The sequence below is a fragment of the Lathyrus oleraceus genome, chromosome 2 (genome assembly GCF_024323335.1).
Source record: "Lathyrus oleraceus cultivar Zhongwan6 chromosome 2, CAAS_Psat_ZW6_1.0, whole genome shotgun sequence".
NCBI lineage: Eukaryota > Viridiplantae > Streptophyta > Magnoliopsida > Fabales > Fabaceae > Lathyrus > Lathyrus oleraceus.
In genome coordinates, this window is record NC_066580.1 from 331200271 (window position 1) to 331217106 (window position 16836).

General features: G+C 40.5%; 1 protein-coding gene across 1 annotated transcript; it reads right to left on the reverse strand.

Moving 5' to 3' along the window:
- Positions 1-158: 158 nt before the first annotated feature.
- LOC127123084 (uncharacterized) lies at positions 159-2207 on the reverse strand. The gene has a single exon (XM_051053343.1). It carries the CDS (start codon positions 2205-2207, stop codon positions 159-161), a length of 2049 nt encoding a protein of 682 aa, XP_050909300.1.
- Positions 2208-16836: the final 14629 nt, after the last annotated feature.

A 16836-nucleotide genomic window follows, 5' to 3' on the forward strand; every position in this document is an offset into this window, starting at 1 on the left:
AAATGACACAAGTGAGCATGCCAGGAAGGACTATATATCAGAATATCGTCAAAGAAGACCAACGCTGACTTACGAAGCTGTTGGCGAAACACTTGATTCATAAGGCTTTGGAATGAAGCCGGCACATTTGTCAACCCGAAGGGCATTACGAGCCACTCTTACAACCCTTGGTGAGTTCGAAAGGCAGTCTTGTGACAATCTTCATGCCTAACCAAGATTTGATGGTAACCGGACAACAAATCTAGTTTGGAAAAGTAAGTAGCACCGAACAACTCATCAAGCAATTCATCCAAGGTAGGAATAGGGAAACTGTCCTTTATAGTGATAGCATTTAGAGCCCTATAGTCGGTACAAAATCGCCATGATCCGTCCTTCTTTTTGACCAATAATACCGATGATGAAAATGGGCTAGAACTTGGCTGTATAATACCCTGTTGTAACATTTCCATGACCATTTTCTCAATCATTGATTTTTGACTATGAGCATAGCGGTACGGTTTAACCTTGACAGGGTTACTTCCTTTAACAAGGGGAATGGCATGGTCCTGAATCCTTTTAGGTGGAAGGCCAGTAGGAGGGTTAAAAACCATACTATATTTCAGGAGCAGTGTACGCAATTCATGGTCGAGGTCCATCGGTATCTCCAAATTAGGAGTGACAACACTCTGTGTACTGATAAAGTGGAGGGAAAAACACTCAGCAATAGATTTAGTAGTGGACAATCTTTTAATGTGATGATAGTGGGCCTGAGAAGGAGTCCTGGTTTGTTCACCGTGCAAAGTAATAAAGGTGTTGTCTAGGTGGAACTTAATAGACATAGCACGATAATCGGCGATATGAGGACCTAGTGTGGCAAGCCATGGTGCCCCTAGGACCAAATCTGCACCAGTTAGGGGTAGTAAATAGACAGGTAATGTAATTGTGTGACCCTGAATTGATACCTGAAGGTTGTTGACAAAACCAGCTACTTCTAAGGATTGCCCGTTTCCTACCAACACTTTGAATTGAGAAGCATGCTCAACAGGAAGTTGTAAGAACTTTGCAATGTGTGGTTGGAGGAAGTTATCCGAGCTGCCACTATCTATAAGAACTTGGACCGGTTTCCCTTGAATGTGACCCAAGAATCGGAGAGTCCCCACTCCCGCGGAGCCATTAAGGGCATTGAAGGAGAGATGGTGGTCCTGAGTGTTTTGAGTCTCTTCGTCAGTGGCGTCCACAGGAGAATCCAACAAACCTTCCTCGGATGTTACAATATCTTCATCATCGGCTTGCAATAGAAGGTACTGACGATTCGGACAACGGTGAGAGAAGGAAAACTTCTCGTCACAAGTGAAGCAAAGGCCCTTGTCCCGGCGCAACTGCATTTCTGCCGGCGAGATATTCTTGACGGATGGTGTACGCGACAGTTGTGGTCTGGGTTTAAGGTTGGGGGTGGGAAGAAGAGGTGGTAATGGGTTTTGGTTTATCGTTGAAGTTGGGTTACGATTTTGGTTATTGGGGAAAGAAGAGAGGGGTCGGGTTATTGGAGCTGCTTGGAAGGGTTTGGGCCGGGTCGGGTATTTTTCTTCAAACAACTTGGCCAAGGCACAGGCTCTGGAAAGGGTACGGGGGGATTGGGCCAACACGTCAGGTTTGATTTCGGGTCGGAGTCCGCTAATGAAACAATCCAGAATAGCATCGGAGCTTAACCCTTCAGATCGATTAGCAAGAGCGGTGAATTGCAGGTAGTAGGAGTTAACAGTGTCTGTTTGGGTGAGTTTGAAGAGGGGGCTGCGGGGTAAATCGTAAGGTGAAGGTCCGAATTCAAGTTCCAGGGCTCTGGTAAGGCCAATCCATGACTGAAAGGGATTGTCGCGTGCTCGCATTTGAAACCAGGGAACAACATCCTTGTCCATGTGAACAGCGGCGATGGTCAAACGCTGCGTATCTGGTGTTGAATAAAACTCAAAGAACTGCTCTGCTTTGAAGATCCAATGGAGCACATCATTTCCATCAAAACGCGGAAAATCAAGCTTCACGTTTCGAACCTGAAATGGTGGCGGTGTCGTGTGTGAGTTCGACCCACCTGAGATGGCTGAATCAATTTTGAGTGTACCCAGATGAGCCTCAACGCGTTCCAAACAACCCAAATCTGTGTTTCGATGATGGAGGTATTCAGAGTGGCGTCGCTCGGCATCCTCTTCGAGCTTCTGTATGTTAGCGGCCATGGAGGTGATTGTCGTTTGGAGTCCTTCATACGCGTGTTTTCAGCCATAGTGGGGATGAAAGCACCAATGTAAGAGTTTGGATTTAGGGAGTATGATAGGAATGGAAAATTAGGATTCTGTAATTTATATTGATGATAAAGTGATGAGTACAAAGATAATAGTGGAATACAATTCCACTTCTTACGGTATGGAAAATAAATGTAAGATAGAATCCAAGGGGAGAGAAGAATAATTCCAAAAGGGAGAAGGTTCTATATCCTGCCTGCCATCACTAGATCCCTAGCTCCCACTAAATAGTAAAGTCCTCCAAAAGTTTGTTAGGCTTTTTCTCTCTGGTACTCTTTCTTGTTGCCTTACTTTCCGCATCACATGCCGCCTGGCCTTTTCTAATTTTTGTATCAGCTCCCTTCAATGTTTGTGAAGTTCCATTTGTACCCTCAGCCTCAATCATAACAGAAAACCAAAGCTGAAGAGCTCAAATCCTTCAGCCAAGCACGAACGAGAGAGTGACGTGAAGACAGACTGAAGGGAAAAGAAAAGCCTAGAGCAGTGAAGAGATGATTTAGCGAGGAAAAGGAGAGAAGGCTTCTTACCAAGATCCGGCCCCATTCCTCATGACCGCCGAAAACGTGCTCTTTCCTTCGAGGTTTAGTTCGTTATGTTCTTCTTCAAGTCTTTACTCATATGCTTCATATTATCTTAAACAACCATGATTTGCTTAGATCCGAGATTTCTCTTCTAGCCTTTTTGATTTAGCGTTTATCTTGCTTACTCCATTTTCGCTCACGTTCGATTCGAAATCCTGAACAGAGTAGTATGGATTTGTATGGATTTGTTTTTTTTGTTCGTCGTTAGTAAGTTTCGTTTAGGTGTTGGATTTGTGCAAGGAAGATTTTGAGGTTTGAAGTTGTAGAGATAATGAAACTGATAATGGTTGTTTTATTCCCGTTTCAGACTCACATCATTTCCTTTTTAAAACTGTGATTAATGGTCATAAGTGGAATACCCAGCTTTCCCACTACCCAACGGTCGAATGCTCTTTTCGACGTGCTGGAAATAATGTTTGTGCATACCAATGCTGTGGGATAAATACAAACTTTTGTCTCCAGATTCCGGATTTTGGGGAGGGCCTTGGTAGACCCGGTTCAGGGTTGTAGATAACCCGAACTGATTAGCCATGTGGGCTTCCTGGATGCCAGGCCCACTCCTTTTCCCGTTTGCTATCGCGCGCCCTAGTGGGCTTAAAGGGCCTTCAAGGCCCATCTTTTTTTTCCTGGTAGTTTCTTTACCTTTTTTGGTGTTAGCATAGGATTGGTTTGAACTAATTGGGTCTAAACATGAATTTTATTAATTAAAACCTTATTATCACTATAATCAGTTATAGAATTTACTATTTATGTAGTTAATTAATTAATCCTATTATTATTATTATCATCATTTGTTATTTAAATATAATTTAAGTAATTGCTCATTCTTTGTGAAGATTTGTGTGCACAATTTTTTTTGTGTTTATCTATTTGTACAAATTCTCGAGTTCATATGTATGGTGTGCTACAATAGTGACAAGCTATCCCAATTTCAACAATTTAAAACCATTCAAACCAATTTCAAAAATAAATCATCTATTTCTCGATTTAATCTCGAGCCCATTTTCAAACACCTTTGTAAGTCGATTGCGTTTAGCATCGCCATCAAGCTCACATAGCTTACTCTTGGGCACTCTTACAATAAGACCTAGTCGATTGTTAATTGATCGATTAGATGACCGATTGACTAAATAAAATCCACTTCATTCGTAAACATAAATTTAAAACCTCGATCCAACGTCGAGTATTTTTATTAAATTAAAATACTTAATCACAATTAAATACCATTTTATTTGGGAATGAAAAGGGGGATGGTTTTGAGTTTTCAACTCCTCTCCTCGATTATTTGAATATGAGTTCTCTTACTCGGTTAGTCAAATAGTTGTCATTCCTATCCACTTAAGCATAATTAAATTGAATTATTTTTGTAATAAGCTAAATGAAAAGGGAGATGGTTTTGAGCTTTCAACTTCTCTCCTCGATTATTTGAATACGAGTTCTCTTACTCGGTTAGTCAAATAATTGTCATTTTTATCCGCTTAAACATAATTAAATCAAACTACTTTTCATAACGACAAAATGAAAAGGGGGATATTTTGAGCCTTCAACTCCTCTCCTCGATTGTTTGAATACGAGTTCTCTTACTCGGTTAATCAAACAATTGTCATTTCTCTTAAAACCAAATTAATAAATTAATCAACTCAATTTCATAGTAAACTATACGAAAAGGGAGATGGTATTGAGTCTACAATTCCTCTTCTCAAATTCATGGATATAAGTTGTTTTACTCAGTCATTCGAGCACTTGTCGTTTATTCTAAAATACATCAACCATACATAAACCTATTTTCATAATTTCTCAAATGAAAAAGAAAGCGATCTAAAGTCTTCTATTCCTTTTCCCGATTATTAGGATACGAATTGTCTTACTCGGCTATCTGAGTATTCGTCATACATTCAAAACACCTTAACCCTCATTAAATCCTTTCATAATTAAGGATGAAAAAGAAAGTGGTCTAGAGTCTTCTATTCCCTTTCCCGAATACTTGGATACGAGTTGTCTTACTCGACTATCTGAGTATTCATCATCCATTCAAAACATCCTAATCATCATTAAATATTTTTTTATAATCATTAAGATGAAAAAGAAAGTGGTATAGAGTTTTCTATTCCCTTTTCTGGCTATTAGGATACGAGTTGTCTTACTTGACTATCCGAGTAACTGTCATCCATTCAAAATACCTTAACTATCATCAAATTCTTTTATAGTTAAAGATGAAAAAGAAATTGGTCTAGAGTCTTCTATTCCCTCTCCCGACTACTAGGATACGAGTTGTCTTACTCGACTGTCCGAATAATTGTCATCTAACCAAAAATATCTTAACACATCAAATATATCTGACCTTGCCCCCGTGCGATCGAAACCAACCATACAACACATCAAACATATTAACTCAACTTGTCGCCCCTGTGCGATCGATAACCCAAAACTCTTTTCAGAAAGAAAACTGTTTAATCCTTTCTAATGCGCACAACAAACTAGTACTTAAGCCTCCGCCGAGAGTAAACAAGCCAACCTTTAGCCTTTAGAACGCGATCTAAACAACTGTTCGGTAAAAGACACCAACCAACCGTAGTTCCCCGAACTACGAATGCTCTGATTTCCTTATTGCACCATAAGGATACGTAGGCATGAGATTGCGAGATCTTGGCGAGCACACTGATAAAAAACCTCCCTTTCCCCCCTTATGAGGTTTCCATCCATCTCTTTTCAATATTTTTATCACTTGAAGAAAACAAACAACATTCGTTAATATTCAAATCGTAAATAAACTAAAAGGTTCCCGTTGAGTACAACGGACGTGAGGGGTGCTAATACCTTCCCCTTGCACAATCGACTCCCGAACCCGAATATGGTTGCGACGACCATTATTCTATATTTTAAAAGGTTTTATCGATATTTTCCTATTCCTTCATTGGAATAAATAAAGTTCGGTGATGACTCTATTCGAACTATTTTTTTTCCACGACCATCGTGAGGAATCGTATTTTTCGAGATGCGACAGATGGCGACTCTGCTGGGGTCTAGCTCCAAGAAAAAGAGAGTGAAGCCTAACTTAGTTCAGTTTCTGTATTGTGTGTTAATCTTGTTTGTTTGTTTGTTATTTTTATTCTGTTATTGTTTTTCTGTTGTAATTATTGTTTTGTGATTTATTTGCTATGTCTTATTTGGGGCTCTCTGTTAGTGGTGCTTTGTGAGATAGGCTCTCTACCCGAGTATGAGAAAAACCATAAGTTTAAGTTGGTGGTTGCGTAATGGACGCCCAAAAGGAGTCTTCCTTGTTGGGAAGATACGAAGACCCCGCCTAGAGGAGATTCTCTTGAGATATTGTTACTCGACGATAGTATTCTCAAGATGGATCAATGACTCTAGGGACCTTTTAACCCACTATATCCGGCGGTTATATAGTATTAACCTAAAAAGTTTCATACTTGTTGGGTTAATACGAAAGCCCCAATCAGATTAGATCCCTTGGGCGTATTACTACCTTATAGAAATATTCCCAACCTTGATCTATGACTTTGAGAACCTTATTAGAACCTTGGACTCGAGAGTTGCGTAGTAATGGACCCACTAGGAATTTTCCTCTTTGGGACCATACGAAGGCCTCACCCAGACGAGACTCTTTTTAGGGACGTTATTGGCGTATGGGTTTTCGTCATGACAATAACCTTCCTAAATAGTGATTGATGACTTTGGGAACATATTAACTTTAGCATCTTCCAAAAGGGTTTTTGTTAGTAATCAAGGATACCCACTCTCACGACCCGTATGTTGACTTACCTGTGGCATGCGTAACATTATTCATAACATGACATTCATATTATTTTATTTTCAAGGAATCTGAGCACCATAAGTTGCAGGAATTCAAGAAGCATGGAATCAAGCAAAAAAAACATTTACTCTTTCAAGTTTAAGGATCCCGATCTAAGAAGATTGTGTGACTTGGTCTCCCAAATGCACCCTATATACAAAATCAATTTTGGGAAGAACTATGGCAATATGCTAAGAATCCTCAACCAACGAGTGGACCATACAACTTTAGTCACTCTGGCCCAATTCTATGACTTACCTTTAAGGTGTTTTCACATTTTAAGATTTCTAGCTAGCACCAATGTTGGAAGAATTCGAGCGTCTTGTTAGGATTCCTATGAAGAACAAGCCACTGTTTGAAGGGGTGGATGAATCTTTGCCACTTGAGATCATTACTAGAGCGCTTCACATGGACGAAAGGGAAGCAGAGGCTAACTTAGAGGTCAAAGGGAATACCAAAGGGTTTTCGCTAAGATTTCTCTTAGAAAGAGCTCATACCCTACTAAAAGCAGAAAGTTGGGACGCTTGTTACTCTGCTATTGCGTTGGCCATCTATGGCATCATCATGTTCCCAAATATGGATGGTTTCATAGACATGGCTGCTATTTGTGTCTTCCTCACCGGAAACCCAGTACCCACCTTGTTAGCTGATGTTTACTATTACATGAGCCATATATACACTAAGAAGAAAGGAATGATTGCCTGTTGTGCTCCTTTATTATATCAGTGGTTTCTAGATCATCTTCCGAAGATAGGTGTTTGGGTAGAACAAGCAGATGCTCGTTGGCCTTAGAGGTTGGGGTCGCTCCGATCCGAAGATATTTCTTAGTATTCCAAAGAATATATCAACATTGACATCATATTCAACTGTGGAGATTTCCCTAATCTACCACTTTTTGGAACTCAAAGATGTGTAAATTCTAACCCGGTTCTATCACTAAGACAACTTGGGTACCCAATGGAAGGCCCTCAAGATGCAAGGTATTTGGAAGCTTTCTTGTTGCTTGACTTTGGGATTGAGAATCCTAGCTTGTTCCAACGAATCAGAGAGTCTTGGAAGAATGTCAATCAAAAAGGGAGAGCTGATTTGGGAAGAGCTAATGGGATTACAAAAGAACCATATCTTCATTGGGTAAAGGAAAGGATGGAGATGATCAAAATGCCATTCGTCACTCGGATACCTATACCTCTTCCTGAACCTAAGCTCACCCATATCCCTGTTGAAGAGGTTGATGAACTCAAGACCACCATGGCAAAATTAGAAAGAGAAAATGAAGAGTTGAAGTTAAAACTCCAACAAGTCGTCAATGAGAAAAACACCATGAAGTGGGAACTTGAGAGAAAGGAGATGCAGCTTCAAGCACATGTGGAAAGGTTTAACAAAGAGGAGCATAAGAGGAAAAAGATCAAAGTGGGACTAGAACAAGATGACCTTTGTCTAGATACTCTTAAGGATCAACTGCGACAAGCCTAGAAAGAATATCAAGACAATGAGCATTGGTGGCATCTGGCCACAAAGGAAAACAAGACGATAAGAGATACACTTGGCTCAAATAAAAGAACTCACCATTTGTGTTCGTCATGCAAAGGCTGAAGCGGATCAAGAACGTCGACTCAAAAATATAGCCACCAAAGCCTCTAGAGTTTCACCTATAATATGGGAGGAGAAGTGTCGAGAAGTAAGAGATGTGAAAGAGTCTGCCAGCTATTGAAAGAGTCAGCTAGAGTTATTACACCAAGACAACCCCATATGGTTGAAGGAACAAGAGTATGTGATTGAAGATTATGAATCCTTTAAGAAGACCATAGACTTCTTGCAAAGAGATAGGGATAAGTTCTGTGCAAAGCTCGATGGGCTGGTGGGATTCTGTAATTGGGCGGCTAAAGAACTACCACGGAAGTTAAGAGACACGGTTGAAGAATTGAAGGAAGATAGCACTCCTCCAGCCATAATCAGTTTCATTTTGCTCTATAGAGGGTTACTGAAGAGATTCAAGGAAGAACTAGAAGAACTCCAAGCCAGAAAACCTGCAGTTTAATTTTCCTATGTCTTATATTCTATTCCTTTGACAATGTATTTTGAACTAGGGCCTTTTGGATCCCTATGTTATGTACTTGAATGAATGATGTTTAAATCACTTCGTTATTGCCATTTTAGTATTTCTTGCTTCTCCGAATTGCTAACAACTAATAAAACTCGAACGATTCCCTGAAAATAAAATACGCATAACATTCGCATTTTCACTATGCATCATGCTTCATAAAAGAAAACTCAAAAAAAAAACTTACCCAACCTTTTTACCTTCTATCCACCAACACTGACTAATCAACACCGATACGAGACGCGAAGCAACTACAAGATGACGTTGGAGCAAGTTGAAGTTAATTAGGCTACCATGTGGACAGACATCACCGCGATCCAAAGAAGGATGGATCAACTGCTAGAGGCAATGCTAACAATCGCCCAAAGAGAGAGGCTCGTGGATGTAGAAATTGGGGCAAGGAAGAATGATAGCACATCAGGATTGGTCTAAGAAGATGAAAGTTCCATCCACGCCAAGAAGAGTCTCGTTCATATACCGGTAGGAAACAAAGGGGTTGGAGATCGTACAGAGCCTTCTGATCCGTCTGCTCATTATGGATCTGAAATGGGAGATGACCCGTACGACGCTTTCTATGTGCCTGATCAACCAAAGCCTAAAATACTTCCAGATCTTGATGTGGATAGGCTTCGTACCTTGGAAAAGAAGATCAAAGCTATAGAGGGGAATAATATCTTCGACGTCACTGCCATGAACATGCGTTTGGTATCAAATTTGGTCATCTCGGCTAAATTTAAAACTCCTGATTTTGAGAAATACAAAGGCCAGACTTGTCCAAGAAGTCACCTGGTAATGTACTTTAGGAAAATGGTTGCCCATACTGAAAACGACCAGCTGCTTATACACTGTTTCCAAGACAGTTTAAGTGGAGCGACTCTAAGGTGGTACATGAGCTTAGAGCAAGGGCGGATTCAAAGCTGGGAGGATTTGGCTGACGCATTTCTCCATCAATACAAATATAACTTAGATATGGCGCCCGACTGAATGCAGTTACAAGGGATGGCCATGAAGGAAAAGGACTTATTTAAAGAATACGCCCAATGATGGAGAGAGATGGATGCTCAGGTAGAGCCACCATTGTCGAAAAAAGAAATGACTGGAATATTTATGGACACACTAAAGGACTCATTCTTTGATAGATTGGTGAGTAGTGCAGCGTCCGACTTTGCGCATCTAGTGACAATCAGAGATCGCATAGAAAAAGGGTTAAGGGATGGAAAGATTCAAGGAGTTGTGGCAGCCCCCGGTGCACCGAAAAGTATTATGGAGGTTTCCAGAAGAAAAGAGAAGGTGATACGAACGTTATATCCATAGGTTACAAGGGGAAGCAATAGGCTTCATATGACCAAGTTGCTGCAGTAGTACCCATACCCTATCAACAACCAATACAACAACAACCAGTATATCAACAACAACATCAACAACATCGTCAACAACAGAATACCGCGCCACCAAGGCAATTTAAGCCAAGACCCGTGAGAAGGCAACTTGACCCTTTACCAGTGCCTTATAGCCAAATATTCTCGTACTTGCAAAAGGAGGGAATTTTGACGTTAAGGGAACTAAAACCGACTGTTTTCCCATATCCACCCAGATATGATGCTAACGCTATGAGTTTCACATGGGAGCGCCCGACCATACCTTGGATAATTTTTTTGCATATCAAAATCGGGTACAAGACTTGATTGAAGCAAAGGCTGTCACCTTCACTCCGAGACGCCCAAACGTGAACGCCAATCCCATGCCAACACATGGAGGTGGTTCCGTCAGTGCCATTGAGGAGAGTGATCAAGGTGAATTGATTCGAAAATTTGAAGAAATTCAAACTCCTATCACCATGATAGGTACACAGCTGCTAAAGAGTGGTCTAATCCCGGTGGAGCTAGTTGATGAAGAAAATGATAAAAGGTTGAAGAATTTTATACAACAAATGTTGGACCAAGGTGAGTTACAGATCGAGCGACGGGTCAAAAGCAGGAATGAGGAAGAAATAGTAGTGGTGGACATCCCTTATGACGAGGTTAATGTGGAAATCCCTATAAACCCGTTGGTGATAGAATTTATGGCGCCATTCGCATATGAGGATGAGAAGGCGGTACCATGGATATATCAGCCCAGAGCTTTTAAGCAAGGGCAGGAAGACCGACCCTTGGTAATCAATGAACCAAACGTCACCTCAATTGTGGGGCCAACTGGAATGACGCGCAGTGGCCGAGTGTTCACGCCAAGGGCTGTTGATGCTTCCGCAAAAGCAAAAGGAAAGGAAATTGCTACTCCTGTCCAAATCCCCATCCCTAATCAAGAAATGCAAGAAATGCATCTGTCTCCTAAAGTTGCAGTCACTCGTGAAGAGGCCGAGTAATTTCTAAGGATAATCAAGAAGAGTGATTACAAAGTGGTGGACCAATTGAATCAAACCCCTTCAAAGATCTCCATGTTATCTTTGTTTCTCAGCTCAGAAGCACACAGAAACTCGTTGATGAAAGTGTTAAGCGTTACGCATATCAAAAAAGACATAACGGTGGAACAGTTTGACGATGTGATAACTTGTGTAACCACTGGAATTTTTTTGGGGTTTAATGATGATGAACTGCCGGTCGAGGGAAAGAACCATAACAAAGCCCTACACATCTCCTTGAGATGCATAGACACTATACTATCAAAGGTATTAGTAGACACTGGTTCCTCGCTGAATGTCATGCCAAAAACCACTTTGGTAAAGCTACCAATGGAAGGAATGAATATGAAACCCAACACTCTGATCGTGAAAGCGTTTGATGGATCAAGGCGAGCAGTGATAGGGGAAGTTGACCTACTAATTAAAATAGGCCCGACTATCTTCACTATCACATTCCAGGTTATGGACATTCATCCCGGATATAGTTGCCTACTTGGGAGACCGTGGATTCACTCTGCAGACGCTATCACTTCCACTTTACATCAAAAGTTAAAATTCATCACGAATGACAAGATGATTGTGATTGGAGGAGAGGAGGATATCCTGGTTAGCCACTTGACATCTTTCTGATATATTGAGGTGGATGGCGAGATCACCGAGACACCATTCCAATCCTTGGAGGTGGTAAATGTAATGGCCGTTCAACAGACGTCGGAGACACCAAAATCAGGACCATCCATGGTCTTGTGGCAAGGAGATAAAGTCGTTATGGAGAGTGAGAAATCTCTCGACTGGGGAAAGGTGGTGGAAGTGTGAGAGAAGCGGGACAAGTTTGGTTTAGGGTATGACCCGTCATCGAATGGAGCCGGTAACCAACATGACAAAGAGAAGATTCCTTCAGTTGAAGAAACGTTCACCAGTGCGGGCCATATCTTTGGCAATCAGGTGGCAATGACCAATAACGAAGCTCACGAAGAGGGGGTGTCTAGCTGGATACGACAAGGCGCGCCCAATGAAGAACTGAAAAACTGGAAGGTTGTAGAAATCCCCCAATTTTTCCAAAAGTAATTTTATTATTTTGAACACAACCCTGTGCTCTGCCCAAGGCATAGTGGCGTGTTGTAGGCCCCCCTTATCTTTCAGAAGTTTTTTGAATATCATTAATAAAATGGAGATTTGCATTCAAACTTTTATTCCTTTACTTTTGTTTTATATTACAATAAAATGGCATTAATTGTTATGCACACACTTTCTAAATAAACTGCATAAATCATAACATGCAGAGACATCACCGAGACCATTGATAACGACACTTCTAGGGTCTGGCATGACTTTGACTGTCCAATTTACCAAGCTGAAGACGAAGTGGGGGAAGATTGTGAACTCCCTGAAGAGTTGGCCAGATTACTCAGACAAGAAAAGAAGGTCATTTAACCGCACCAGGAGGACGTCGAAGTTATCAACTTGGGAACAAAATAAGACAAGAGAGAAGTAAGGGTAGGCGTCGCGCTTCAAGATGCAGTGAAGACAAGAATGGTAGAGCTTCTCCACGAATACGCAGATGTGTTTGCTTGGTCATATCAAGATATGCCTAGGTTAGACACTAACATCGTGACTCACAAGCTTCCCCTTAAAGAAGAATGCTCTACCATCAAACAAAAGCTAAGAAGAACTCGGCCGGATATGGCTCTCAAGATCAGAGAAGAGGTGAGAAAGCAGTTTGACGTCGGTTTCCTAGAAGTTGCTAAGTACCCATAATGGGTTGCCAACATTGTACCGGAACCGAAGAAAGATGGGAAAGTCCACATGTGCGTCGACTACCGAGACCTAAATAGAGCTAGTCCCAAAGATGATTTCCCATTACCTCACATTGATGTATTGGTGGATAACACAACTCAGTTCTTCGTATTTTCCTTCATGGATGGCTTCTCTGGTTATAACCACATTAAAATGGATCCGGAAGACATGGAGAAAACCACGTTCATCACCCCTTGGGGAACCTGTTGTTACAAAGTGATGCCATTTGGTTTAAAGAACGTTGAGGCAACATACCAACGTGCTATGGTGACTCTATTTCATGATATGATTCATAAAGAGATTGAGGTGTGTGTTGACGATATGATTGCCAAATCTCAGACAGAAGAAGAGCACATCACTAACCTGGAGAAACTGTTTGCTCGATTAAGGAAGTTTAGGTTGAGACTTAACCCTGAAAAATTCACATTTGGGGTTCGATCTGGGAAGCTTTTAGGATTTATTGTAAGCCAAAAGGGAATTAAAGTGGATCCTGACAAGGTCCGAGTGTAGCACCTCAAATTTGCACCTACCTTTGTACATACCATTTCATATTAGGTCATAGCATATCATAACCCATTGCATAACATTTGCATTGTTCCTCAGTGGCCTCAAGAGCCAGCAAGCAAGAATTAGGTCAAACTGATCAGGAGATCAATCAACCAATCAAGCAAGGGTGTTTCTCAAGGAGCAAAGGCCCTAGGGTTTGTCCAACAAGTTCACATGACTTGGAGGGTCATTTGAAGTGTTCAAGTCAAGGGTTGAAGGCTCAAAGGTCATCAGTTCATGCACAGGCAGGCAGAAAGCCCTAAACAGTCAGCAATCAGTCAAAGCAGTGGATGGTGGCCATTCTTGTGGAATTTGGGCACCATGGTCAATAATCAAGAGTTCATATGTCTTGGGACATCACTTGAAGTCAAAGTCTCAAGGAACTAGGGTTTGGAATTCATCAGAAGTGCACAGTCAAGTCCAAAACCCTAGAAAAGTCAAGGTTGGTCAACTGTGGTTGATTCTTTGGATTTGATGGATAGAAATGATTGTTCTCCCATTTTCAAAAAGTCCAAGAACTCTCAAATCCCATGTGTGGTTGTCAAGATATGATCCAATCATTTTCACCAATTTTTGAACTTCAACAAGCCATATCTCCCAAACCATAAGGCCAAATTTGGTGGGGTTTTTTCCTACAAACCACATTTTTCATCCTCTTTCCAAAAATATAAATTTCATGACCTAAAACCTTACCAATCAAAATGGCATTTTTGGACCTTTTTCATTTAAAATCAAAGTTTGACCAAACTTTGACTTTTTGATTTATGGACTTTTTGAACAATTGACCAATTGGGAAATGTTCTACACATCATTTGTGACTTGTTCCAATTCCAAAACCATGTTCATACCACCCTTACATCATAATTTTGGCAAAAGTGCACAATTTGTTAGTTTTGCAAATGAGAGCATAAGAGAGTACAACAAGGACAGTCAACCTTCAGCAACATAAAACAGCCTTTGCAAATGTCTGCTAGCAGTCTATGCCCAGCCCACTCGACCACAAACATACCCCCATTTTCCACTTTGTCCAAAATTAGCAAAAATGGCAATTGGTTTTCATTAAGCTAAATCAACTTAGCATTTATTTTAGTAATGTTAAACAAGTGATATAAAGGTCATTTGCTGTCAATTCCACAACCCTAGAAAACTGACTGCAGCCAAAAGCATAACAGAAAATACTCTGCTCTCATTTTCTTCCATTTTCTGCTCGATTTGGATGCTTGTTGCTGAATCCTTAAACCTTGGAGCTTCTTCTGTTTCTCTTCATCATTCCATCACATTGTAAGCATTTGTATCAGGCTGCAACACCAAAACAGCATTGCATCTTGCTTCTGCTCTTCACAGTGGTAAATTTTCAAATCCTTCATTTTCCAAATCCATGCCACGCCTTGTGTTGTTCATGATTGATAAATAATAATGAGTGTATGTTGCTGTTTGTTTAAACCTAGCATAGTCCAGAAAATCTCATGAATATGCCTTGCTGTTGTTTATGATGAAAGCATGTAAATGCATGATACATACTGGTTGTTGCTGCATAAACCATACTGCTATGCTTGAACCCTATTTCTGTCCAGAAATTCCTCATGCTTATGTTGTCTTGCTGTTAGCTAGGGTTGATTGTTGATAAATGCTCATGGCCATGTTTCATTGTGGTTTTGTTATTCATGAGTTGATGATTGATGCTTGAATTTGAAGATGAATGCTGTTAGGTTTGAGAATCCTAAGTTCATTTCCAGAAATTTAAGGTTCTTGTATTTTGTTTGTTTGGATGGTGATTGCATGAGTATCATCTGTTTCACCGTATGCTAGTTGGAGCTGGTTGAATTTTGATGAGGAACTTGGTTGATACACATGAACACCCTGCTGCTGTTATGATAATGCTGTTTGAAAATGAATGCTGTTGTGCTATCAACCATGCTGCTTGCTTGATGCTTGTTTTAATTGAGTTCATGATGAGGAACATGGATGATGAATATGAAGATGCTGTTACTACCCTGCTGTTATTTTGAATCTTATAACATCTGTCCTAAAAATCCATGAGATCATGAATGCTGTTGATTGCTTGATGAGTAAACATTGACAAATGCTATGCTGTTTGTGTATTTGCTGTTTGATTCTGTTTAGATGTTGGCTGAATTTGTTTGAAGTTTACCATGAACCATGCTAGTTAAATCCTGCTACTGTTATGCTTGAATCATGAGTATGCCCAGAATTTTCTCGTGATCCATGTCTTGCTTTGTTGTTGGTTGGTGCTACACATGAAAACCTTGCTGCAGTATTTGAAACTCTTTGAACATTTGTCATGAGATCCATGTGAAGCATTGTTGCATACTGTTGGTTGCTTGCTATGTGAATATTACCATGGCCATAATTAGTCGCTTCTGTTGGATTTCAATTGATAAATTGATGCTGCAAGTGCCCTACTGCTGTTTCAAACCTGTCATTTCCAGAACTTCCCTTTGATATGCTTGTTTTGGTTGTTGGTCGATATTGCTTAATGATGACAATGTTTCCTTGCCATGTTGGATGCTGTTGTTGTTTGTTGAATGAACATTACCATTGCCATGTTAGTTGTTGGTTTGCTGGAATTCCAACTGATAATGATTGATGAACACATGAAACCATTGCTGCTACACCATGCTGCTAAACCATACTGCAGTGTAAACCCTATCATTTCCAGAACTTCCCATGAATAGGTTTGAATGTGTTGGTTTACCATTGCTTTAATTGTATGAGAGTCAATACCATTGCCATATTGTGTCTTTCTTGCTGTTGGAATTTTGCTGTTGGGGTGAACAACATAAGCTTGACCTGCTGCTGCTACAACCAAGCACATAAATCTCAGTCATTTTCTAGATTCTTGTTGGTTGCTGTTGTTTGTTTTGATTGCATGAACCGTTACCCTTTGCTATGCTTTTGTTCATGGTCGAATCTTGCTTGAAGACGATGTTTACCTATGCTGTTTTACTATCTTAAACCATGCCTAGAAAATCCAGGAGAGCTATGTGGTATGCTGTTTGAATGCTTGCTAAATCCATGCTGTTGTGTGTTGTTGTTGGATTTCATTGTAATTGATTGCATGATGATGATTGAATGTGTACATGCTGCTTGTTTAAACCCTCCCCTGCCCAGTACATGAACTCGTGAGCATGCTTGGACTGTGTTAGTTGATGTACACGTTAGTGTTGTTTCATGAGGCATGATTATTGATGATCTTGTTTACTGTTTGTTTGTCCACGATTTTTTGGTTGGTATTAATGATGAATGCCATTGCCAAGCCCTAACTTGTGCATGAAATCCCTAAAATATGAAGCCCCATTGGTCGT